This window comes from Neovison vison, chromosome 14 (genome assembly GCF_020171115.1).
Source record: "Neovison vison isolate M4711 chromosome 14, ASM_NN_V1, whole genome shotgun sequence".
Classification (NCBI taxonomy): Eukaryota; Metazoa; Chordata; class Mammalia; order Carnivora; family Mustelidae; genus Neogale; species Neogale vison.
The window spans coordinates 11,928,763-11,953,700 of NC_058104.1; the positions used below are offsets into that span (position 1 = coordinate 11,928,763).

At 62.9% G+C, this 24,938-nt stretch overlaps 1 protein-coding gene across 5 annotated transcripts in view; it reads left to right on the forward strand.

Moving 5' to 3' along the window:
- The window catches only part of GTF2IRD1 (GTF2I repeat domain containing 1), a 93,953-nt gene that overhangs the window by 14,496 nt on the left and 54,519 nt on the right, over nucleotides 1–24,938 (forward strand). For 4 of the 5 annotated variants that reach the window (XM_044234089.1, XM_044234091.1, XM_044234093.1 and 1 more), the window contains exons 2-7: nucleotides 17,229–17,357; nucleotides 19,128–19,269; nucleotides 21,371–21,526; nucleotides 22,985–23,168; nucleotides 23,623–23,930; nucleotides 24,709–24,798. In XM_044234089.1, coding sequence (XP_044090024.1) covers nucleotides 17,235–17,357; nucleotides 19,128–19,269; nucleotides 21,371–21,526; nucleotides 22,985–23,168; nucleotides 23,623–23,930; nucleotides 24,709–24,798 — 1,003 coding nt within the window. In that variant the 5' untranslated portion in view covers nucleotides 17,229–17,234. Of the gene's footprint in view, nucleotides 1–16,464; nucleotides 16,565–17,228; nucleotides 17,358–19,127; nucleotides 19,270–21,370; nucleotides 21,527–22,984; nucleotides 23,169–23,622; nucleotides 23,931–24,708; nucleotides 24,799–24,938 lie in introns of those variants that run through there. The other variant, XM_044234090.1, reaches the window with a different exon arrangement.

The following is a 24,938-nucleotide window of genomic DNA, read 5'->3' on the forward strand; positions in this document are numbered from 1 at the left end:
GCAGGGCTGCTGTGATGACTGCCATGGGCTGCCCAGGTGTGGGGACCAGATGCCCGGGGAGGGGGCGGGATGGTCCCTTCACCTGCGGTGGAGGATAAGAAGGTCCTCGGAGAAATTGCCAAAGGGCCAGTTGAGCCTGTTTTGGGGTGGTGTCTGGAGTTAGAAGCCGCCCCCACCAGCCTTCCCTGGGACCCCTGCCATGCACCCCTGGCCGCCTGGGCTGAGGGGCTGGCCAGCCAGCCACAGGAGGGGGGAGGGAGCTGGCTGGCTGGGGTGGGAACCTGGGAGCCAGAGCCCTGGGATTAGATCACCCACCGTGATTAGCTTTTTTCCGCCCGGCCTTTTCCCGACAAGAAAGGGCCTGATGCTCCGCATCCACATTGCTCATCCTTCTCAGAAGGCCTGTTTACGTCTGGCAAAGGGGGCTCTGGGGAGACGCGATCGCCCCAGGGGCTGGCACCACCCCAGTGCTGGCTCCTTCCCACCATCTCCTGACGCCCAGCCCCCAAGCGCTCTGGGCGCTTAAGAACCCAAACACACTTTCCCTGTGTGCATGGCTAAGGGTCAGTCCAAACGGGGCTGGGCGGGGGTGGGGGGGACAGGTGCCCGGGTCCCCTGATTCCCAGCCGGCTGCCGGGCCTGCGTTCCCACCCCCGGGCCCCCTCACACCGGGGAACAGACGCACCCCTGTGCTGCCCGTCGGTCGGGCTGCGTGAGCTCCCCCACAGTGCACGGGACCCAGTGATGTCAGGGCCGGACGCCGCCACCGCTGTGCCTTTAATGAGCACCTGTGGTCTCCGGGCTCCGCGCCAGACGCTCGAAATGCTGAGAGCCGCAGAGTTAGTGGCACAGGTTCGCTCACAAGGAAACTGAGGCATGATGCGTCGGCCTCCCTGGACGTCACAAGCCGCGGGCCAGCCTGGGGCAGACGGGGCGGCAGGGGGACCCCACGTCGCGGGGCTGGAAGTGCCCGGGGAGGGCCGTGGAGGCCCAGGATGGTCTGGTTCGGTGCGGCTTCATTTTGCGGTCCCCACGCTGACCTCCTCGGAGCTCCTTGTTCGTCCACCGAGCAAGGATGTGTGTGGCGGGTGCTGTGGTCCTGGAGCCCAGCCCGCGTGGGCATGTCCTGCGGGTGAGACCACCCCCTCCCTCGACTGGCTTGTGGTTTCCCTCTCCTGTCCTGTGCACACCTCCCTGTCCACGGGTAGGAAGCCACCGTGGGGCGGGGCGGGGCGGGGACCCTCCATCGTCCTAGACCACCAGAGGGCCTGGGCGGAGAGGCCCAGATCTTTGACCTTCCCTCGTCCTCGCTTGCCCTCTGACTTCTCCGCTGCGTTGTTCCGGGGCCTCTGCTGCTCCTGCATCTCTCAGATTTCAAGCCTTGAGCCTGGAGCCCCCCCACCTCGCCCCCAGCCCCGATCAGGTTACAGGTGGCCCTCCTGACGGAGACGCCGCCGCTTCTTGGCCCCCCCGCCTTTTTGTCCCCTGCTGAGCTGGGGGCACCGTCACCCGCCCCATCATCAGAACCAGAAACGTCATTCCAGGTGGCCCCTCCTCGGGGCTCCCCTGTCCCCGCTGACACAAGCCTCTGCCCTTTCCTGGGTCGCAGACCTGTTCTCCTCTGTCCTGCTGCTGCCCTTGGCCTCAGACCTGCCCATCTCTGGCCCGGACCACTGCAGAAGCTTCAGAACTACCCGCTCCCCGGGTGTGGAGCCCCGTCTGCCCAGTCCTGCCGGGACCCTCACCCCTAAAAACTGACCACATCTTGCCCTTGCTCCAAACTCTGCAGTGATTCCCTCCCCCTCGGTGACAACCTTTTGAAGTCCCTGACCTGGTGCCCATGGCAGAGGCTGGCTCTCTGCCCACCACTTCCTGCTCCTTCCCGGCCCTTCCAGCCACACGGGGCCAGCCCCCCCAACCCCCACCCCCAGTCTGGCCTAGCCGAGACACAACGTGGGCGGCTGGGCTGCTGCTTGGGCTTCCCGGGCAGCTGGTAATTTGGCAGACTTCAGACGGGTCTCGCCGTGTTTGCTCAGCATCTCTTGGCTGGGTGGGGGCGCCGGGGGGGGCGGCGGGCAGCGTGGTCATCCTCCCTGGGCCCGGCTCCCCTGTGGCGTGACGTCCTGCTCGGCTCAGGTGTCACCTCTTCCAAGGAGCCTCCCCTGACTTCCCCACGTCTGGGCTTCTTGCAAGTTCCTTATTTTTACCTTGAACTGACATGTAACTTACCGTAAAACGGGGACATTGCAAGTGTCTAGCGTGAAGAGTTTCTACCTGCATAGACACCCCCCCAGCCGCCATTTCAATTAAGATGTATCACAGTGTTTTAATCTTTTTTTCTTAATAGCCTATTTTATTGTCATTGTCCAAGCCCCTGCTTCCCCCACCTGAGACTCTCAGGGGCAGGAGCGCCTGCCGTGGGGTGTCCAATGAAGCGTGTGGTGGCCACATCCCACGCGTGTGACCACGGGGTGGGGGTTGTGGCCGGGGCTGTGGCCCTGCAAGGTCAGACGCCCCGTCCTCTGTGGGGACAGGGTTTGGTCCCCTCCTTCCCAGTCAAGGGCCTCTGCAGGGAGCTGGGGCCCCGCCTGGGGAGGCCCCTGCGGCCTGGCAGCCTGGAGATTAGTCTCCAAGGCCACCACGGCAGTTGCCATAGGCGCGCGGCCCCAGTCAGGATCGCGATTTCTCATCCTAGTCACGCAGGCGGCGGCTGCCCCTGCCCGCCCGCCGGGAGCCAGGAGCCAGGAGCCGGGCTTTAAATAACGGGGCAGAAACCTGACCCCGGAGAGCCGTCTGTCCGCTGGAGCCCGGGCTCCCCTCCTGGCGAGGCAGGCATAGGGCCACCGGCCACCCCGTCCCCTCCTGCAGCACCCCGTCTTCTGCAGGGGCGCAGACACACGGCTGACACACAGGGGCTCCCCTTGTTGTCTTGTGCCCAGAACGCAGGCCTGGCCCCAGCCTGGCCCTGGGGAGCCCCGTCCGGGAGGCGTCCGCCCCGCTTCACGAACCGCTCTCTACCCCGGAGACATGAAGCCGTGCCTTCTGGAACCCTTGGACCGAGAGGAGGTGGCTTCCCACGGCCTGGGCCACCGAGCTGCCCCTTCCCCCAGCTCCCCCTCCACAGAGAAGGCGGGAGGGAGACCTCCCTCGTTTTCCAGGAAAGCGGCAGGAGGCATGTGCTTCCCTGGGCCTGCCCTTTGCCCAGCCCCTGGGCCTGCTTTCCTGCCCCGGGGGCGGGGAGGCCGTTAAGGAGGGAGTTTTCTGTTTTTTCTTTACCAGTCGCAAAAGTGGTAACGTCCTTAGCTCAGAGAACCGGTACAAAGGACCAAAAAGCAGTGGGAAGGTGGGTCACTCATGGAGGTCCCCCCCCCCCAGCGAGGTGAAGGGCCTGTGCGGTGTCCCTTGCTGGCTTTGTCCACGTGGCCCGGGGGCCGGTCGTGACTCCCACGACGCGGCTTCCAGCCCCCGGGGGGCTCTTGGATGGTCTCCTGCTTCCCTTTGGTGTGTTGGGCGCTGTGTGTTCTTGTGGATGTGTGACACGCTTTGGCGAGATGCCTTTGCCCGTAAATCACCGTGTTGCGGAGAATTTTCTCAGGTTTATAAAGGGATGGGACGGAAAGGGCTAGTCCCAGGGTGGGAACCCGGTTCCCCCTCTGGAGGTGTGTCGCGGCCAGCTCTGCTGGTGTCTGCTGCCTGCCCGGGGATCCCGGCATTTGACGTCTTTTTAAAACTTTTTTATTGAGGTTGGGTGGCGGGGGCAGGGAAAGCTAGTCATTGTAAGTCAGCAGCTCGGAAAGTTTTCAGAAAGCGAATTACCCAAGTCGCAACCCAGATGGAGAACAGAACGTTCCCAGCCCCCAGAAGCCCCATTCACGCCCTTCCAGCCGGAGGACCAGCATCCTGACTTCGAACGTCGGAGTTCAGATGTGTTTGAGCCGCACATCAGTGGAATCCTATGGTGTGACCTTGGGCTTCTGGGTGCTTTCATCACGCTGGAGAGACTCGGCCGTGTTGCTCTGTGTATTGTGGTGTGTTCGTGTCTGATGTCTTTTTCAATGGACCAGGGGCCGGGGAGAAGGCCCAGGAAGCAAGTGCATGTGGGCACGGTGCTAAAACCAGGATGCCTGCTGTTGCAACGGTTGCCCAGGTACGAAGAAATCAAATTTGTTTCTGGAAGACCCGTGCCAGTGAATCGGAGAGAATTTGCAATGGCATAGCAGTTACGCACAGTTGTGGGGGGTGGCATTGTGTCGCATTATGGCATGAACGTGCTCTGGGCGTCCGGAGATCTGGGGCACGGGCTGGCCTCTCTGGGCCTCAGTTTCCCCACATGTCCAGGGAGGTGGTTGGGCAAGCGGCCCATCCAGCTCTGCACACCCTGACTTTGTGTCTTCAGAAGCAGCCAGAGCTTCTTATCTGAAGTGGTTGGAGCTTCCTCTTGCCGTGTCCTCCTTCTGTCTGGCCTCAGTTTCTACCCAAAGCAAAGATGATCTATCCTTGACCTCCACCCCCGTGACTCCCTGCCAGGTGACTTGTGGAAGTCTCTGCTTCAAGAAACGTGCACACTCCTTCTTCAAAAGGTCTTGATAAATGGGCAGTTTCCTCTTGCAGACCTCCAGGGACGGGGAGCTCAGTGCCCACATGGCCGTCTGTTCTGCCCTCACCGGGGACAGCCCACCCCGCTGGGAAGTGTTTCCTTGGGTCGAACCAAAGCCCCTATTCCTGGGACGCCAGGGAGCCTGGGGCTAGTGTGGGACTTCAGAGCCTGTTGCGGGCTCAAGTCTTGGGGAGGCCATGCACATCACCAGACCTAGTGTCGGGGGGGTCCCATGATAACACTCAGTCAGCGGCTGTTACTACTTAGTTGGGGTAAAACACCCAATCCCATCAGACTGACCATCACAACAGCCCTTACGTGCCCAGTAGCATTAGATACATGGACATTGCAATGCAACCCATTTCCGGAACTTTCTCACCTGCCTGCACTGAAACCCTCTCCCCAGTAAACGCAAAGTCCTCCTCCCCCAACCGCTGAGCCCCCGGCCACCACCGTGCTCCTCCTGTCCATGTGCGTACGGCTGCTCTAGGGACCTCCTGTAAGTGAAAATATACGCTAGCTGCCTTTTTGCCGTCGGCTCATCTTACTCAGCATGGTGTCCTTAAGGTTCACCCATGTTGTAGAATATTCCAGAATTCTCTTCCTGCTTAAAAGTAATACTGTTCTCGGGGGGGGTGCCTCGGGGATTCCGTCGGTTGAGCATCTGACTCTTGATTGCGGCTCAGGTCCTAAGGATCGAGCCCCGTGTTGGGTTCCACACTCAACGTGGTATCTGCTTGTCTCCTCTCTCTGCTCCTCACCCTCCCTGGAATAAATAGATAAAATAAATATTCTGAATAGTATTCTGTTGTATGTCTAGACCACATCTTTTTTTTTTTTTTTAAGATTTTATTTATTTAATGGACAGACAGAGATCACAAGTAGGCAGAGAGGCAGGCAGAGAGAGAGAGGAGGAAGCAGGCTCCCCGCTGAGCAGAGAGCCCCATGCGGGGCTCGATCCCAGGACCCTGAGATCACAACCTGAGCCGAAGGCAGAGGCTTTACCCCCTGAGCCACCCAGGCGCCCCAGGACCGCATCTTCTGTATCTGTTCCTCCATCCGTGGACGCTGGGTGACCTCCCACCTTCTGGCTATTGCAAACGACGCTGCCGTGAACATGGGTATAGAAATATCTCTTTGAGACTATTATTTTATTACCACCGACACTGCTCTAAGATCTCCCGCTGGGAACGCTTCCGATAGGTCACCTCTTCTGGTCCTTACCCAGGGCCCAAGTCCATTCGTTCGGCAGCCAGCTGAGACTTCTGGCCTCACCAGTCTGTTTCAACTAATGTTATTCACTCCCCCCCACCTCTTCCCCACTGCATTGTGGTAGGTCTGTACTGTTGCCCCATTTTACGGATGACAAGAGCAGGGTTCAGGGAAATTAAATAACAAGATACCTGGATGTGGGTGGCCCAGCCCTGGGCACCTGCTGAACCCTTCAGAGGGACCGACACCTGTCTTCTGGTGCTCCGTCCTGAGTGGTGACTTTGGTCCCTTCGGCCTAAAGGGACAGTGGGCACTTGCTCCATGGGCAGGGGAGAAGAGGGTCACATGGGGGTCTGCTACAGACGCCTAGATTCTTGCCGTGGGAACCAAACGGGACCTGTGCTCTCTACCCATCAACTGGAAAGGGAATCCTTTTTTTTTTTTTTTTAAAGTTATCACTTATTTGTCAGGGAGAGAGCACAAGCAGGGGGAGTGGCAGGCAGAGGGAGAGAGAGAAGCCAACTCTCTGCTGAGCAGAGAGCCTGATGCAGGGCTCCATCCCAGGACCCTGCGATCATGACCTGAGCCGAAGGCAGAGGCTTAACAGAACCAGGCAGGCGTCCCTGGAAAGGGAATCCTGGTCTGTTATAAAATAGACCAGGCCACAAAGCCAAAATATGTGACTTGATAACCAGTAAATGCTGACTTCCTGGGGTGCTTCGTTTTTAACCTTTAAAAAAGTGCAGTGTCCGGTGTGGTGAGTGTTCATCTGTGTGGACAGCCACAGGGAAAAGAAACCTCCATTAAATGTCGCTTAAGTGGGCCTGGCTCCGTCGGTGGAACAAATGGCTCTTGATCTCGGGTCGTGAGTTCGAGCCCCACGTTGGGTTCAGAGATTACTTACAATCTTAAAAAAAAGAAGAAGAAGAAAAAGAAGTAAAAAAAGGCGGCTTAAGCAATGTGGACATTGACTATCTGACCCGAAGCCCAGAGGTGGGCTTGGAAGCCCAGATTCCAAGCCAGGAAGGGCCAGGTTCCTCCATGGGGTGTCTTCCACGTCACCACCTGGGTGGGCTCCCCTTGTGGTCCCCACGTGGCTGCCATGGTTGCAGGAGCCCCATGCAGAAGAAGGAGTTCGTCCCTGGTTTCAGTCACATTTGAAGACCAAGGAGAACTTCCCTAGGAGCCCCTCAAGTCGGAGTAGCCAGGATTGGGTCATATGGTTCTCTTGAAAGCAGCCCCAGATAAGGGACCAGGATTGCCTGGATGTAAGCAGTAGAGAATCACCAAGATTCGCTGCCCAAGGCACTTGCTGTAAGATGCCAGGACACAGAGAGGGCTCTGTTAGCAGGGAGGAGGGACCAGGGCTGGGGATGGCACTCAGGGTCCAGACTGCAGCTAGTGTAAAGACCCCCCTGCCCAGCTGCCCTGCCTGGATCCTTCCCAGGCAGGCAGAAGTGGAACTCAGGGCTTCGGGCCGGTGTCTTCTCTGCCTGCCGCCGTGATGGTGAACAGTGGGAGGGGGCAGGACTTCAGGGCCCCGGGTGTCTCCATCCCCACTGGGGAGCCCCCGGGAGAGAAGAGGAAGTATCCAGTGGGGGGAGGGGTTGCTGGGGAGGAGAAAATTCTCCACGGGGGAGAATTTTGTTTGTTCTCTCAAGCTTCTTTTTCCAGAAACACAAGCATATGGCGGCGGATGGTGCGGGGGCCGTGTTTGGGTGGTGTGTGCTTTTGCCTTTGCCTTTTGCGTGGTTGAGTGCATTTTTTTTTTTTTTAAACGAGCTCTTGAGCCCAGCTGGTTCTTAGGGCATGGTGACTTGAATCAGAGGCGTTCCCCCGGCATCCGGAGAAATCCGGCCATTTCCAGGGATGGTTCTGGGGTTTCTGATGAGGAGGGGATTGGAGAACATCCCGGCAGACCCAGGCCTGAGCTCTCGCGAGGTCTGAGCTGAGGAATGTGGGTCCAGGAGATTGAGGACGTGGACGGCGACTCGGGAGTGGGGGTGTGAGGCACGACGGTGTCCAGGATTCATTTTCTGTAACGAATTGCAGAAACATGGTGCTTTAAAGCCACCGAAACTTATTCTCTCCGGTTCTGGAGGCCGGAACCCAGATCGGGGCCGCCGGCTCAAAATCCAGGAGTCAGCAGAGCCGGGCGCCCTCTGGGGGCTGCCGGGGAGAATCCCCCTCCTCTTGCCTCTTCCGGCTCCTGTGGCTGCCGGCATCCTTTGGCTTGCGGCCGCGCCGCTCCGCTCCCCAAGGCCAGCAGATTCTCTGTGCTCTGCTTCACATGACCCTCTCTTCCCGGCGTGTCAAACCCGTCCCCTTACGAGGATCCATGTGATGGCATTCAGGGCCCCCTTGATTGTCCAGGATAATCTCTCCGTCTCGTGGTCATTCATTCAGTCGCCGCCTCTGAGAAGGGGATTCTTTCCCGTATAAGGTGACTTTGACAGGCTGCAGCGGTTAGGGCAGGAGTGTCTTCCGGGGGCCACTTTGGGGCCTCCCACGAGTCTCTAAGGGCAATTAGAGCAGCTGTTCTCAGACACGGGCTCATATGGTACGTGCTGTCTAGGAAGGGGCAGACACGTAGGGGTTCCGCTCTTCTGCCTGACCCAGCTGTGTCTGGGCTGGGGGGCCCTCGAGTGCATGGATGGGACACCCCAAACATCTTTCCAGGCTCTAGCCCCCCCTCCCAAACAGCTGCCCATTGGAGGTGCACCTGCTCTGCACTGTCTGCCCCGGGGGTGTATCGGTCACCAATTGCTGTGTAACAAGTAGCCCCAGACTCAGAACTATGCAACAGCAGTCATTTCCTGCTTTAATCTCTCAGTTTGGGGCTTGGCTGGCCTCGGCCTGATGGTTCTTGCTCAGGATCTCCTGCACGGGCAGTCGGAAGATGGCTGGGGTTGGGGCTGTCTCAGAGACTTCTTCCTTGCTGGCGGCTGGCCCGGGAAAGAGCTGGGGCTCCCCAGGCATCCCTAGATCCCTGCCCCCTGCCCCTTCTATCACTGCGGCTTTGGGATAGCCGGACTGCTGACGTGTCAACTCAGAGCTCCCATGCCGAGTGTCTCGGGGAGGGAATGAGAGGCCGGGAGGGGCCCAGTGCCTTTTGGGGACCAGGCCTTGGAGGTCATGTGGTGGCGATGCCAGTGCCGTGTGTGGGTTAGAAGTGGGTTATGAAGGCCCATGTTCAAGAGGAGGGCAACTGGATGCCTCCACTTGCGGGGAGATGTGTCCAGTAATTTGTTGTCATACTGAGAGCCACAGGGGAGGACACACCAGAGAAGGGGACCCCGGGGGCCCAGAACGGGGATTTTTTTGCCCGGTGGACCCCAAGGCCCTGAGCACCCAGGAGGTATTCTGGGGACAGATTCATGCTCTGAGTGGAGTGTGTCCTCGTGGGCCTGCAAACTGCTGCCCCTTGGAGGGGGGCTGGAGCGGGGCCCCCCTGAAGTGAGGCCCAGGCTCCGGGGCTGAGGGTGGGGTGGAGCACGGACGGTCTCAGAATCTGACCTCGGTCTCTGTTGTCAGGGCTCAGGGATCTGCCCCAGCTCCCCTTCTAGCCTCCACGAGGACCCCCGACTGCTGGCTGGTGCTTCAGGGCCTTTGCTAGTGCTGCTCCCTGTCCAGAATACCCCCTCCACCTCCCCCACCTCCTTTCTTCTTGCCTCCCGATTCCTTCAGGAATAAGTGGCCCCTCCCCACCGAACACCTTTGCTGGCCCGGCTCTGTGTACCAGGCTGGTTCTTGGCAGGTCTGGGGGGCGCACAAGAGCTGGTACTTTCATGGGGGCCCAGATGCCTCTGCGTCCTGGCAGAGGGAGATTCGCAGAGCAGGAGGAAGGAGCTGTGGGTGTCTAGCCAGGGGGCAGTGGGCTGGCCAGGGGGGTCAGGATCAGAGGCACCAACGTGCCTGGCAGGTTGACTCCAAGAGCAAGCCAGGAAAGGGGGAGGGTGTCTCTTACAATGGACATGGAGGTGCCGGCTTCCAGAAGCCAGAGGACAGGCGTGTCCAGAGCCCTGCAGGCTGGCCTGGGGGGCCCTGGAGGGGGCCGGCAGTGGAGGCAGGTCGGCTGGACAGGACTGTGGCGTGTTTCCTGTTCATCTGTGTGCCAACAGGTTGTCCTGCCTGGGCTTGGGCTGGCATCTTCTCTGTGGGAAGTCTCTGTGAGGGTCCCCCCACACTCACGAGTGACCGTGCCTGGAGACTGGCCTCGGGAAGACTTGCACTGACCACGGTTGTGTGTACACCTGTGCAAGTGTGTGAACGTGTAAGCATGTTTGCGTTCCTAATGCTCACACTCCTCTCTGGGTCAGAGATAGGGCTTGTCAGGTACCCCCCCCACCTCTGTCCCTTGCTTCATTCCGCAGAGGCCACCAAGCATCCATTCTTACTCTAGGACTGACAGTCCAGGGTAAACACTGGGCGAGTACCACCAAGCGCTTCCCTTTGCTTACAGAGTGAAGGTTGTGTATCCGCAAGCCAAGCGTCTCCGCTGTCCCCCAGAAGCCACCTTTCCATGTGTGCCCCCCAGAGAACTCCTCTTCACCCTTCAAAGCCCATCTCCATATCCATCAACTCCGGGAAACCTGGTTTGGAGACCCCTGCTCCCCCAGAGCTAAAGAAACAGAAGACGCGAGGAACCCCTTTCCCTGGTGTCAGGCTCTGTAACGCGCGCGCTTTCCTGCTCTTCTTCATTTCACGGTCCGATCATTCTGCGGGCCGGCGGGGTCATCCAAGTCCTTTCAAGTCTGCCTGGCCCGGGACAGGCTCCCCAGGAGGATTGGATACACAGATTGGGGTGAAGGGAGCCCCGGGAAGCCTCCTGCCTGAGACCTGAGAGGTACCCCAGCCTCCGCTTCTGCGGAGCTCCCGGCCTGGGCACCGGGACCCGGCCGACGGCCAGGTAGAGTCTGCTGTCTTCCAGCACAGCCCAGCTGGGTGGCCGATGAACACCCAGTGTAGCCCTCGGGGATCAACAAGTGTGTGGAAGGAAGCAGGGAGGGAGGGGTGTCCCCGCCCCTGCTACGGAGGGGGCGGAACAGACCTAGCTCGTGGGTGGCCCCCAGTTCGCCGGTGGCCCCCAGCTTGCCCTTCCCTAGCATGCTGGTCCTCGGAGAGCTGGCAGCCTTGGGTTCATGGTTCAGTCCCAAAGCCACGGGGACGAGGGACCCTCCCCAGCCTGGTGGCCCAGGCCACGCGCTGTCATTGTGGCGGGGCGTGAGGCTGCTCTTGTTCTTTGTGGGTCGTACACACACTCTTCCGTTTCTTACCCATCCCATGCCTTCTGCCACGGTGCTTGCCCTCTTAGACCTACGTACGGCCCCATCTGCACACTCAGTGGACACACGCACAGATGCCCTGACACGCCCCCTCCTTAAGCACGTACATGTCAGGCTTTAGTAGACGTGCAGGGAAAAGGAGGGGTGGGCCCTGGATTCCCAGGGAGGCCCCTGGCCAGGAAAGGCACCTGCCAGCAGTGGCCCCAGGCTCAGGGGACAGGCCCACTGCCTGCGGGGCCTCCTGGGCTCTCCTTACCTGCACCCGCCTGGGCCCCATGGGCGAGGAAGCCGAGTGCTGGGTGGGCTCCCCTTTCCCTGCCGGCCAGGCCAAGCCTGCCGATCGGTTGGCATACCAGAGGGACGTAGTTGAAGGCCGCATCAGGAGGGACCCCGGTTCCGTCGGGGTGATCTGGGCCGAGATCCCACCTCTTCCTCATGCTGGTTCTGGGGTTTATGGTTAAGGTGCTTGAGGCTCAAAGTCCTGCTCTGGAAAGTGAGGGTGGTTGGGGGAATTCGCCAGACATCGGGGTTCACCAGGCCTGGGTCCTTGGGAAACGGCCATGTCGCTCCCTCCTTCACTCCCCTCCGCTGGGCTCCTGGCAGGGAGAGGGGCAACCAGGTCCCTGGACGGCTGCCTGAGCCCACCTCCTTGGCACTTGCTGTTTGAGGCCTGGGCCCTTTTGGGTGTCCGTGTCACCCTGAGCCCCGGGGCCCACGGTGTGGAGGGCTGGCTCCCGGACTCCTGTCATCGAATGTCCAAGCTCTGCCTCAGTCTCTCTCTGCTGGCCTCTGGGGGTCTCACCATGCCCGGCCTTCGGCCATGAGCCCCGTGCCTCAGAATGAGGAGTCTTGCCCTAAGTACGAGCAAAAAGGCCTGGTTGTATCAGATGTCCCACAGGTCATCCTGCCTTTGTCACTCCCTTGGAGCAGGAAGGTCCTGTGGGTCTTGGTTTCTTCACCCTTGAAATGGGCGAAGTCCCCTCCATCCTGCCCGCTCCCTGGACAGAGGTCCCAGACGTCAGGGTGCTTGTGAATGGGACAGTAGTGTCCAAGGGGACCCCGGTGGACAGCCGTGGTTGGTGGCCACGAGGCCTGCTCTTCAGCCTGGGAGAGGAGGAAGGAGCCGCCCGTAGAAGCAGGGCAAGGAGGGGAGGAGGAGGAGGAGGTTGAACCCTTGGATGACGGACCAAGATGCTGGCGGGGAAGGGGAGTCTGAGACGGTCTGGGCCGAGAGGTTCCTCTGCAGCCCCGACTTTTTTGCTTGCACACCCGTCTCCCACCTCTGATCCCATCAGCCCCGTTCCCGTGTCCTGCTGGGCCACACGTCACTGCTAGGGATCAAGTACCCGCCAGGGCCAGCACCTGTCTCCCCAGGCATGCAGCCCACGGGTGGCAGAGAGGACAGGAACAGGGACACCCCCTGCTGAGCCTCCCAGCTGGCCTGGAGTGTCCGGTGTACGGCGTTTGGGATTCCAGACCCCTGCTGAGGTGCTGTCCCCAGAGTCGCTGGAGAGTGGGCTTTCTGGGCCTGGCCCCCATGGGTGCCTTCCCACTGGGGACCGGTCCGCCCTGGGTCGGGGCCCTAGTGACTCGGACGGGCACACAAGCCCTTGGCTAATCTTTGACTCAGATACCGGGCTGCCCTCCAACTCTCGGCAGCCAGCGAGGCTGCCGCTGTCTGGGCAAGGAGTCCCCAGCCGGGTGGGGGGAGATGGGCCGCGGGCAGAGCTGCTCGGAAACGGGAGTCGGGATGCTGGGGCTGGACCCATGCCCAGAGATCCTCCGGCTGTGTCTGGCTGTGTGTCAGCCTCCCCCCGGGAACTTAGAGATCTAGTGTCCCGGACCCTGCTGCGACCCGTCCCCCCCGGGCTTCTAGCGGGCAGGACCCAGGAGGCCGGGAGTTGGAGGCTGGTTTCGGCAGCCAGCAGGGGTACGGGCCTTCCTGCTCCCAGGTACAGAGGGACGGGGCCGATGTCACACAGGAGGGCTCCCGCGGACCGGGGACCGGCCTCTTCACCCGCCCCAGCTCTGCCTTTCAGTGCTTCATGAAACAAGACCCTGGCCCACCCGTCTGGTCTCCAGACAGGTCAAGAGAGCGGCGTCCCCCCCTTCCTTGAGATCTCTGTGGAGAAGGAAGTCCTGTCAACCTGTCAGTGGGGCGTGAGGCTGCTCGGGAGCAGCAGCCTCATCTCACGCTGGTGACCCGCCCGACAGGTGTCCGCGGGCTCTGGTGCGGGGGTCCTGGGCCACACACAGGGGCGCCCCTCCAGGACCCCTGACCCAGCAGCCTCCGTCGCTTTCAGTTCCTGGACTCTTCCTCCGTGATCCGAAAGCAGCCACACTTGCCGTGTCGCACACTGCCTCTCTCTTTTTTTTAAAAAAAATTTTTATTTTTTGAGAGCTTTCCAAGCCCAAACCTGGCGCCCTGCGTATAGCTTGTGGCCCTCCCGGTTCCTGCCGCCCATCGCACCGGCAGGTTCCCCGAATATTCGTTGCGCGCCCAAGGCAGCGGGCGTCCTGTGGTCCTGGCCGGCGGCACAGCCCCGGCCCTGGCCCCGGCCCAGGGCTCCCATTCCTGCTGGGGAAGTCGGGCGAGAAGCCCGTGAACAGGTTTCTTTCGAATGGCAGCAGGTTCTGTGCGGAAGAGATGGGGAAGCCGGCGAACGGGTGGCCCTGCCCCGCCGTCAGGGGCCGGGTGCCGGGGAGCCGGCGATGGGGGCGGGGACGGGCAGGAGGGGCAGGCCTGGGAGAGCCCGCTGCACGGGGGCACCGCAGTCATGGTGCCCAGAGAGGGGAGCCCGGGTGGCACGTGAGGGACAAGAGGGGATTGGAGCCAGAGCCCGGCGCACAGGGGAGAAGGCCAATGGACCAGAGCAGGCCGGTGGGCCCGGCTCGCACAGCACCTAAGCTCGGGGAGCTGTTGTCTGGACTCTTCCAGGTAAGGGACGTGAGGCTGCTCTCGGCCGGAGGGGACCGTGGCCACAAGAGAAGGGCAGGGAGGCCCGGCCGAGGCGTGAGCGAGCACGGATGGTGGCCTGGCCGGGGAGGTGGCCCTGGCGGTGACAAGAGGTGGGCAGATCTGGCTGCTTTCTGGAGCCGCACGAGCGGCGTTCTCCCCACGTCGTTCTCGAAGCAAGGGAGAAGGGAGCCGGGGACGAGGTCCCGGTTGGAGCCTGAGCACCCAAGGGGCTGGCCGGGGAGGAGCCGGCCTGAGCAGGAAATAGGGGGGCCTGCTCTGGTCGAGTGGCCTCTTAGACGTTGGAGAGGAGGAGGGGGCGGTCCAGGACGGGGGGTAGAGAGAGACCGAGAGTCACCAGCCTCCAGGTGACGTTAAGCCAAGAACTGGATGGGGGAGAGGAGGGGCCGGGATGGAACCTGCCTGCCGGCGGTGGGGTTAGCAGGCAGTGTTGGCGGTCAGCGCTGGCGGTGTGTTTGGCAGGCAGTGCCGGCAGGGCGAGTGGCCGGGAGGTGGGAGGTAAAGCAGGTGGGTGGCCCCCTGGCAGCCTCAGGAGAAGCATGTGTCAGGGGAAGAGAGGTTGCGTGCTCCTTGCCTCCCGACCCTTGCAGGCCTGTCCACCTAGGAACCCGAGGGCAGCTGGCAGTCCCTCCCGACCTGTCCCCTGCTTCAGGAGCCAGCTGTCTGTCCCCTGACGTGACGCTTCCGGTGTCCTCCCCTGGAGGTCCCAGAGCAGGGCTTGGGTGCCCCCGGCCTTGCCCAGCCCTGGCCTCTGGGCTGCGGTGCACGGGGTCTCCAGCCGTGGCTCCTGTCCTCACCGCCCTCCCCCTGCACACCCCCCCGCCCCACCCTGGCCCCCGGGACGCTGTCCTGTTAGTGCTGTCCCTCGCCTCCTGGTTTACTGCTCTCCTTTTCCCGTTCTCTGTGCTGAATCGTTTGTTGGCTTTATCGGGGGATTTTCTCCCCGGGCCCTGTGCTCTCGTACCTCCGGCCACATGAGGTACTCTCCCAGAGGCCCAGGGCATTTGCAGGAGGGTCTGCTCCCTCCCGACCCCCAAAGTGCACCCACCTTACCCCGGACACGGAGCCCACCTTCCCTCCCTCCCTCCCTCCGTCCTTCCCTGCCCGCGTCCGTCGCGTCCCTCGTTCCTTCCTAAGTGGATTAGGACTCTGCAGGAAGGAGCCACCAGCTGTCTGGGGCGACCCGGAGGCCAGGGCTGTCTGGTGCCGGCAGCTTTGCCCTGATTCAATTTGGGCCGGGAGGCTGGCGGGCTGAGGTCTTTCTGGGAATGGCTCGAGGGGGGAGGAGCCTTCCCGTGCCCCGGGGCGGGCCAACCTCGCAGCGGGTCGCAGGGCGGACCCTCCAGTGGGCTTCGAACTGCACAAGGCCTCAGGCTCTGGCCAGCGGCTGCCCGCGGCTCCCATGAGGGTGTCCCCGACGGGGCCTGTCACGCTCTCCGCGTCCCCTAACACCGTGGACATCAGACATGGTAAAGTCGCAGCCTGGGTGAAGAAATACATTTTGTAACATTTCGGAGTGAACCCAATTCCCACGCTGGCCGACTGCTGACCGACCAGCTGTTAAAATCGATATTTATTCACAGCCAAATAGCAGACGCGGGCCAGACGGGAGGCGGGAGCCAGGCCCCACCGTGCTCCTGATGCCTCCGCAGGTGCCCACAGCTGTAGCTGGGACACTCCTTACCTTGTCGTGGGTGATGCTCTGTGACACTCACTCCGGACGGCCGGTTTCGTGACTCACGGGTGGTCGTGCGCGGCGGGCCCTGAGCAGGACCCAGGGGTGTGGCAGTGACAGGCAAGCTGGTCTCTGCCCTCAGCGAGCTTATGGTGCTGGCCGGGGGGTGCGGGCAGCTGCAGGGCAGAAGACGCTCCGGCTTGGGCACCGTCAGCCTGCCCGGTGACCCCCATCTGCAGGAAGCCGGGAGGCCAGGACCCCCAGGCTCTCTCTGAGGCCTGCAACCCTGCTCCCTGCTTGTGCCTCTGACCTGGCCTGGGGTCCATACACAGCATTAGGGGAGCCAAACCCCGAGAGGAAAACTGAGGGTCCCTGCCTCCGCCCTCTGCCTTCTCCTTTGCTTGGGATTGGCAAGGGGAAAGCTCTGGCACTGGGGCAGCCCCTGGGATCTGACTCCTGGGGTTCTGCTGGGGAGGGGCAGGCCGGGACTGGAAGTGAGGGAGGGTGACCTTTGTGTCTCATCTCATGGGTGCGTGGCCTGAGCCAGGTGGTGCACGGGCAGTAGGCCTGTCCCCTGCCTGGGGGAGCCCTGACGTTGGGCCCCAGTCTGCGGGCATTCCAGCAAGGGGAGGGCGCACCTCTGTCCTCCAGGAGCCTCGTGACAAGGGGACAAAGTCCTGTCTTGGGGAAACCCTGTCCTGAGATGAAGTGGCCTCCATTGTCTTTCTGAACCTCTGAGACGGGCTCCCGGGCCTCAGGGCAGTGGCCTTGCCCAGCATAGCCTGTTTGAAAGCTGTGACCGGGGGGCCTGACGACAGGTGGGAAACCAGCCAGGACCCTTGGCCCAGGCAGGGCAGGAAGGGGCAGGAAGAGGTGGGGCTGTTGAGGGCACCCTCCTAGCAGAGGTGATCCTTAAAAGCGGAGTGGGCGGTCGGCACACCACAGAGGGGCCAGCAGGCCGCTCGGGTCAGGGAGGGTGGAACCCGCCACAGCTGGGGAGCCGTGAAGGACGTGGGTGTGCTTGGGGGACCCGGAGTGTGGGCTGCGAAGGGGGAGTTAGACGAGGGGCAGGAGTCCAGAGCTCACCTGGGGAGTAGGGAGCCATGGAGGGTGTGTGAGCAAGGGGGAGGGAGAGCCGTGGCCAGAGCGACGTGCAGGGGGAGTTGGCAGTCGAGGTAGGCCAGGCAGACTGGCCGTGGAACTGGGCTCAGCCCTGGAGTGGCAGATCTGGGGGACACGCCATGGACCACACTCCCCGGCTGCCTGGCCGCGGGCGCCCGTGCTTGTCCGGAGCTGTGTGCAGGCTTCTCCCGGTCTAGGCCTGTGGGGGGTCTAACGCCTGCATGCACGTGACCCCTCGGGGAAAGCGGGGGCCAGTCCCTGATTCGTCCCACCTGGGAAGTAGAGGCGGCCCTAGGGGTCTGGGGCCCTGGCGGGGTTGGGGGGAGCACCCGCCCACCTCCGCGTCCCCCTTCCATCCAGGTGACCATGGCCTTGTTGGGGAAGCGCTGCGACATTCCCACCAACGGCTGCGGGCCCGACCGCTGGAGCTCGGCCTTCACCCGCAAGGACGAGATCATCACCAGCCTCGTGTCTGCATTAGATTCCATGGTGAGTGCCCCAGTCTGCCCCAGACGGGGGGTGGGGAGCCCCGGCCTTTGCCAGCAGAGGCAGGAGCTCGAGTCCCACCTCCGCCACCTTGAGGGGCCTTCACTGTCCCCATCTGCCAACATCGGGGGCGGGGTAGGGAAGCGAGAGGCTTGGGTGCGGCCAAGGATGTGAAAATGTAGCCCTGGAGTCAGCGCTGGCCCTGGTCCCCGGGTCCCCTGACCCCTCGTCCTCATTTCATCGCCTTTGGCCATTCCGGTCCCGTCGTTGGGAAGGTCCCAGGTCTCCGACCCCCAGTAGGGCCCCCCGAGGACAGGATCTGTGTGGTCAGTGACTCCTGAGGAAGCTGTCACCCCCGATGTGACAGCATCTCAGGGCCAGGAGAGAGGAATGGGGCCTCGTAATCCCTTTGACACTGTTGCCTACGTACTGAAGCTGGTAGTGGTTTCTCCCGGATGAGGACATGATAATGTCATTTTTACTGTAGCCTTTCCCTGGGGGGAGGTTCTGGGACAGTGGGTAGGCGGGTGTTGGAAGCTGTCTGGCGTCCGTTAGCTGCAGCCCCATGAGGATGGTGAAGTTGAGTTCAGAGAGGGCAGCACCTTGCCTGGAGTCACACAGCACGACCAGTTTTTTGTTTTGTTTTGCTTTTTAAGAGAAAAAGAAGGAGAGACAGAGGGCACAGGCAGTGGGGAGGGGCAGAGGGCAGAGGGAGAAGCAGGCCCCCCATCTAAGGGGAAGCCCTCCAGCTCCGATGGGCCTCCCGTGTGGTTAACGAGTGACTCTGTCTCCTTTGCTTGTGACGATCTGTGGGGCACTGCCACGGGGGAAGCGAGCGGCAGGTTTTATTTTAATCTTAGCGGGAAATCACACACCCCTCACTGTAGGAGATCCCAGGGGACAGGCCGGTCGGCTCTACGATGTCCCCGGCTTCCTTGGCACAGGGACTCTGGGCTGGAGCCAGGGAGCATGATTATGGCTCAGAGAGGTTGAGAAACTTGTCCTAGGTCACACAGCAGCGGAACTGGGATGAGAAGCCAGACTTCGTGCCTGCCAGCCGAACGCTACCAGACTCACCTAAAACCCAGCATTTATGGGACGCTGAGTGCAGGCTGGGAGCCTGGCAGGCAGAGAGCTTCCGCCGACAGGTCTGGAAGGCTGAAATGCTGGTGGTCTTGGTTGCAAGGCCCCCGTGTTCAGGCTTCCCGTGCAGCAGGCCAGCCAACCCCTCAACTCGGGCTGCTGGAATGACCTCTCTGTTTGTGGGCCCACAAGCGATACCCTGGGTTAGAGATCCTTCCTGCCTGCCGGGCCTCGCTGAATCCCCACAACCAAGCCCACTGAAAGGGGGCTGCACTGCTGGTCCCCGTTCTGCAGATCGAGCCCAGAGGGGGATAGACGTGCGTTAGTCCCATAGCAAGAAGCGGCTGATGGGGGATTGAAACCTGTATCTGCCCGAGCCTTGGTTCTCCTGCCTGCCCCCATCTCTTCTCATTTAGGACTTAATAAAAACCAAAGACAGGATTGTGCCTGGGGCTGGAGCCCAATCCCAAGCAGGAAGCCCCATCAGAGCTAGGAGGACCAGGAGGAAGGAGGGAAAAGCAGAGGCCCCGTGTCTTTGTTCTTCTCGGGGCTCCCTGACGTGGCTTCTCCCTTGACCGTGGCCAAGCTTTGGGGAGGTGGGGGGCATTCAGTCCTTCCTCCGCAGGCTCTGACTGAGAACCGTGGCAGGGGGACCTCCCCCAGGCTCACGCACCCTGCTCCCTCCCGTAGTGCTCAGCGCTGTCCAAGCTGAACGCAGAGGTGGCCTGTGTCGCCGTGCACGATGAGAGCGCCTTCGTGGTGGGCACCGAGAAGGGGAGAATGTTCCTGAACGCACGGAAGGAGCTGCAGTCCGATTTCCTCAGGTTCTGCCGTGAGTACCCCGGGGCTCCCGTGGGTGGGGCCTGCGGTCCCCGAGGGCGGGAGCTCCGGCGTGTCTCTGGGTCCCCAGAACAATGCCAGGGCGCCCTGTGTCCGCGGCCGTGCAGGCTTCCCAACGGGGCATCATCGGGGCGTGACTCTTCCCGCGGCCCCTCGGTCCCCAGAGACGGGGTGACTCCTCCGTGGGGCGGGCCAGACCCAGACACGTCCATCTGCTCGTTGACAGAAGGGGACCCTGAGGCCCAGTGTTGCCCAGTTCCCGTGCGTCTCTGACGCAGCGCCCAGGTGGCCTTGTTCAACCGACACTGGTTGAGCCTGGACTGTGTGCGGCCCGTGGTGGCTCTTGGGGACCAAGGGACTGAGGACACCGGCAGCACGAGCCGTTCGTAGTGATCAGTAGTGCTTTGGGCGAGGCCGCGTGCTCTGTTCGCTTCCCCAGCAGGTTCCGGAAGCCGCACTAGTGTACGAGGGAGAAACTGAGGCACGGTGAGCATAAGCCGCGTGCCCAGGGAGACAGAGCCCCCAGGTGACGGAGGCCAGGCTTCTGTTCTGAAACCCGTGCTCCTCCTGCCGCACTCACTCCTTCAGAATCGGGGGCGCGGGGAGGGGGGGCGGGTGCAGCAGGATCCTTCCTGCCCACCCCCCACCTGCCGGGAGCCCTGCCGGGGATGGGCTGTTTGGGGGGTTCCTGGTCACTTGAAAAGGAGAGCAGTTCTCAGAGTGCTGACAGCCCCGAAGCCGGGGGGTCGTTCCGAAGCCCCCAGCTCCTCCGCACTCTGCCGGGGCCTGTAGACCCGCGAAACCCAGCCCCTCCGTCTGCGTCACCCCTCCGGCACCCCTCACCCTGACCGCAGGCGGCTCCGGGCTGAGCGCCAGCTCGCCGGCTCTGTACACGTTCTCCCCTCTGCCTCTGTGCCCGCTGTCCCCCTCCCTCCTTGCCTCGGCCGGCAGCCGCCTCCCCAGCCTCCGTGTCCACGTGCCTCCCGCCTGGGGCCCTCTCTGCGCCCCCCACCCCTAGACGCCAGCCCTCTCCCCGCACCGCCCCTGCCCCTGTGGTTACTCCCCACACTGTGCAGCTTCGCGTTTTCGGTGGGTTAGGTCCTCTACGGTTTGGGGCTGTCCCCCGGGCTGTGTCCTGGCTCTGCCACCTGCCGGCTACTGGGCCTCAACCTCCTTGTCAGTGAAAGGGGAGGGCCCCCTGGGGTCTGGAGCCTAGATCAGGCGTTTCGGGGAAGGCTGGCCCCCCGGCACCGGGCAGGTCATCCCTGGGGCCCCAGCCCCACCCCCACTCAGCTCTCAGAGCCTGTCCCCTCTCCACGGTTGGGTGGGGACTGGCCCAGGCTAGAACAGACAGTGGCAGGGTTCTGTGGCCCCCAGTTTGCCAGGCGGGGGCCGGGGACGGTGCACCTGCCTTCCCAAGCCCGGCAGAGCTACTATTTTTAGCCCCGGGAGCTCGGCTGGTTTATTTCAGGCTCCGCAGATCCCGGGAGGGAATCAGGCTCCCCGGCTGTGAGGGGGGGCCTCCAGGCCCCCGTCTCGTCCCCTTTCCCATGAAGTTTCTAGCATCTCCCTATCCGGGGGCCCACGGACGCTCCCTGGCCCAGCCTGGCACAAACCTGCCTCTTTGTAGCCCCCTTGGCCTCCTGGTGGGGTCCCCATCATCTCCTCACGGGGCAGAGCAGCAGGCCAGGGCCTCGACTATTTAAGACAGCATCAGTGTCCGAGGACAGAGAGGGGTGCGTGGAACCGGCAGTGGTTGAACCCCAGTTCTGAGCCGGGCCAGCTGGTCTGCGAGAGCTGACACCCTGAGGCCCAGAGAGGGAAGGGACTTGCCCAAGGTCACACAGCGAGTTGGAGGTGACCAGGCTGAGACCCAAGCCCCGTGTTAGGCTCCAGGAGCTCCCAGATGAGCAGCCTGGGCCCTGGGCAGGGGGTTGGGGCCGGGCCCGCTCACTCGTGCCTCATTCCTTCCTTCATTTCCGCTCCAGTTGAGTGTCCGCCACAGGGTTCCACGTGGGGCAGGGACACCTCAGCTTGCCGGGTAGGGGGGAAAACAGGTGCTCATCCTGGCTCGGCTGCTCTGTGTCCCACAGGCGGGGCCCCCTGGAAGGAGCCGGAGGCAGAGCAGCCCAAGAAGGTGTCGCGGGGCGACGGTGGCGGCCGGAGCGTCCCTCGGGCTTCCCTGGAGCACGGCTCGGACGTGTACCTTCTGCGCAAGATGGTAGAGGAGGTGTTTGATGTTCTTTATAGTAAGATCCTTCCTCATTCCATTTGGGGCCCCCAGGCGGGTGGGAGCCCCCGTCCCCATCCTGCGGAGCAGGCCCCTCCCGGCCCCTGCCGTCCACACCTCCCCAGGCCTGCCTGGGCCTGCTCTCGCCAGCTCCCTGCTGTGCCCACCTGTCCTGTGACCTGTGACCAAGGGCATCTTCTGACCATGGCCTTGGGGGCTCTCCGGCACCCTCCCTGCCGCCGCTGGGCTCTGCCCCGCCCCCCAGCCCAGCCGCCCTGTTGCCCTGCCTCGGAAGCCACTTCCCCTTCCCCGGTCCACTCCCGTGCCATCCCACACCTCGCCTCCGCGCCGCTGTGCCTCCCGGGACTGCCTTCCCCTCGGTCCGGCGGACCCCGCCATGTTCTCTAAGGCTCAGCTCTGGGAAGCCCCTGCTGCTGGCTTCACGCCCCCTTTGGGGACCCACTGTGTTCTGACGCCTCACCAGCCCGGTGCCCTCTGGGGCCGGGGTCTGTGCCTGCCCCCTCCGCAGCTCCGGCGACGGGCTGAGGCCCGCGGGGTGTTTGTTGAATGACTGAGTGAGCGCTAACTTAACTAGTTAGCCAAGTCCTTCTTCTGGGGCTTGGGGGAGGTGGGCAGGCCTGGCCTCCCTCTGGCCCAGTGATAGCCGTCACAGCCTCCCGGTGGGCAGGTCCCTTTGGTCCCTAAGGGTCCCAGCTGTGTGTGAAGCACAGTTCTGAGCGATCTCCTGCTGTCAGGAGGAAGGGGAGACCCAGGTGGGACGGGAGGCCCAGAGGCGCTGGGCGGGCACGCCGTCTACCCCGGGATGGGAGGACTTGTCACCTGGGGTTGGCTTTGCCAGCTACAGGGTTCGTGCCCTCAACCCTCGCCCTCCCCACACCTCAGCCCGCTCTGCCCTGCCCCTGCCCCCCAGTTGCCCACCTCAGGCGGCGTCTGAGGTGAACGGCCTCTTTCTGGCTCCGGGAGGGCTGCAGTGTGGGAGTGACAGCGGGTGTTCCTGAGCCCAGCGCCTGGGCTGTCCCGCCCCCTCCGTCCCCAGGGAGTCTCCCCTCCCCGCGGCCCTTCCTCGGCCCCACCACCTTCTGTCTGCGTCCCCTCTTTCTCCGGTTTTCTCTCCTCCTCCCTTCCTCCCCGTGGCTTTCTCCCCCGCAGCCTCTGCACTGCCCTCCTTTCTCTCTAGCGGGTCTGCTCCTGAGCGCCCGCCCGCGGCCCTGAGCCCCGGGCCTCAGGGCACACAGAGGGGCCCGTCCCCAGCGCCCGCCTGCCCCACTTGCCCTGCAGAGCCTTCCTTGTTCTGTGTGAAGTCCGCAGGGAAGGGGCCCGTGGGGCCCGGTTTCCCAGGAACCCGGCGCCGCAGGGAGGGACTCCACACGGCCCCAGCACCGGGGCACGCCTGGCCCCCGCGCCATCCTGGCTGCCCTCTCACACTAGACCCTCTCCTCGACCCCCTCCCCCACAGGCGAGGCCCTGGGAAGGGCCAGCGTGGTACCCCTGCCCTATGAGAGGCTGCTCAGGGAGCCGGGGCTGCTGGCCGTGCAGGGGCTGCCCGAGGGCCTGGCCTTCCGGAGGCCGGCCGACTACGACCCCAAGGCCCTCATGGCCATCCTGGAGCACAGCCACCGGATCCGCTTCAAGCTCAAGAGGTGAGTGAGCGGTCAGCCTGGGAGTGGGCCCAGAGCCAGGTTGCTGGACCGTGAGGGCCGGGCCAGGGCGGGCTGGCGCGGGCGGGGTGTGGGGGAGGTGACCCGCGTCCGTGCTGGCTTAGCCACCTGAGGCCATGTACCCCGTCGTGGGAGGGGACGTCGTGGGAGGGGACTTCAGACACCCATGAGGGACCCCGGTTGGCAAACTCCCAGGCTGGCCGTGGAGGTGAGGCCTACGCCCCGGGTGGGGGATGGGGGAAGGTTGGGGCCGAGGGGCAGGGCCCAGCGCCTCCAGTGGCCCGGCCTTGTGCCCCTGGCCACATCACATCCCTGCCCTGGGTCTGCACCCCGCCTGTAGGATGGGGACCAGCTCCCCACGGTGTACCTCGTAGGCCGTCCTGTTGCTCAGAGGGCCAGGCATGGGAAGCTGACCCGTGTTCTCTCCATCCCCCAGGCCGCTCGAGGATGGCGGACGGGACTCGAAGGCCCTCGTGGAGCTGAATGGTGTCTCCCTGATAGCCAAGGGCTCTCGGGACTGCGGCCTGCACGGCCAAGCCCCCAAGGGGCCACCCCAGGACCTTCCCCCCACCGCCACCTCCTCCGTGGCCAGCTTCCTGTACAGCCCCGCACTCCCTAACCACACCCCCAGAGAGCTCAAGCAGGAGGCGCCCGCCTGCCCACTTGCCCCCAGCGACCTGGGCCTTGGCCGGCCTGGGCCTGACCCCAAGGCCTCTGGGGCCCAGGACTTCCCCGACTGCTGTGGTAAGCTGCTGCTGGGACCCTGAGTCCGGGGGGTGGGACAGAGGTCACTCCTGCGGGGGGTGGGGGGGGACACTCTCCCTGGGCAGATGGGGGTGCTCAGGCCCACCCCAGGAGGAAGGAGGCGTGTTGGGACAAGCAAATCTCTACCTCCCTGAGCCTCTGTTGCCTCAGCCTTCAAGTCAAGTCGCCAGCAGGACCCCTCCCAAGGTTATTATCGTGGTCAAATGACAGGACAAGTTCGAAATGCACATTCCCAGGCCCTGCCGGCGTCCTGCTAGATCTGAAGCTTTGGGGGCCGCTGGGGGCCCAAGCGTCTGTGTATTTAAATCTGCCGAGTGGCTCCAACGGGTGCTCGGGCTTGACGGCTGCTGTGTTAAGGCACAGCCCAGTGCTTGGTACACAGTAGGTGCTTATAAGTTGCACTTACTATTAGGAGAAGGAGAAAAAAGGACTTCCCTTCCCTCTTCCCCACCCCCGGCCAAACGGAGAGTTGAGCAGCGGGATGGGACTCACACGCCTAAACTGGGGTCCCCACCCGTTGTCGGGCATCCTGACTCTGGCCTCCCTGATCTGCCGTCTGGACCGCAAACTCTGCTGAAGAATGTCTCAGGCCTCCGGGCAGGGAACTTGCCCTGAGCTTACGACCCTAGGTCAGAGCTCTAAATTCTCCTTGCTAGATGAGACTGTTACCCTGGAGCCGGCATCTTTGCATCCAGGCCAGATCGGGGCGGGCGGGAGGGGGGGCCTCGAACGTGCGCCTTTCCTCTCCCTTGTCCAGGACAGAAGCCCCCCGGGCCCGGTGGTCCCCTCATCCAGAACGTCCATGCCTCGAAGCGTATCCTCTTCTCCATCGTCCACGACAAGTCAGGTAGGGTGGTACCCACAGTGGCGCCGTGACCAGAGTCGGGGTCCGGGGCTGAGGGCGCTGCTTCCCGAAATGGAGGTGTGTCCGCCGGGAGGGACGGCTCCGCACCAGGGGCATGGGAGTGAAACGGGTGTAACAGTTAG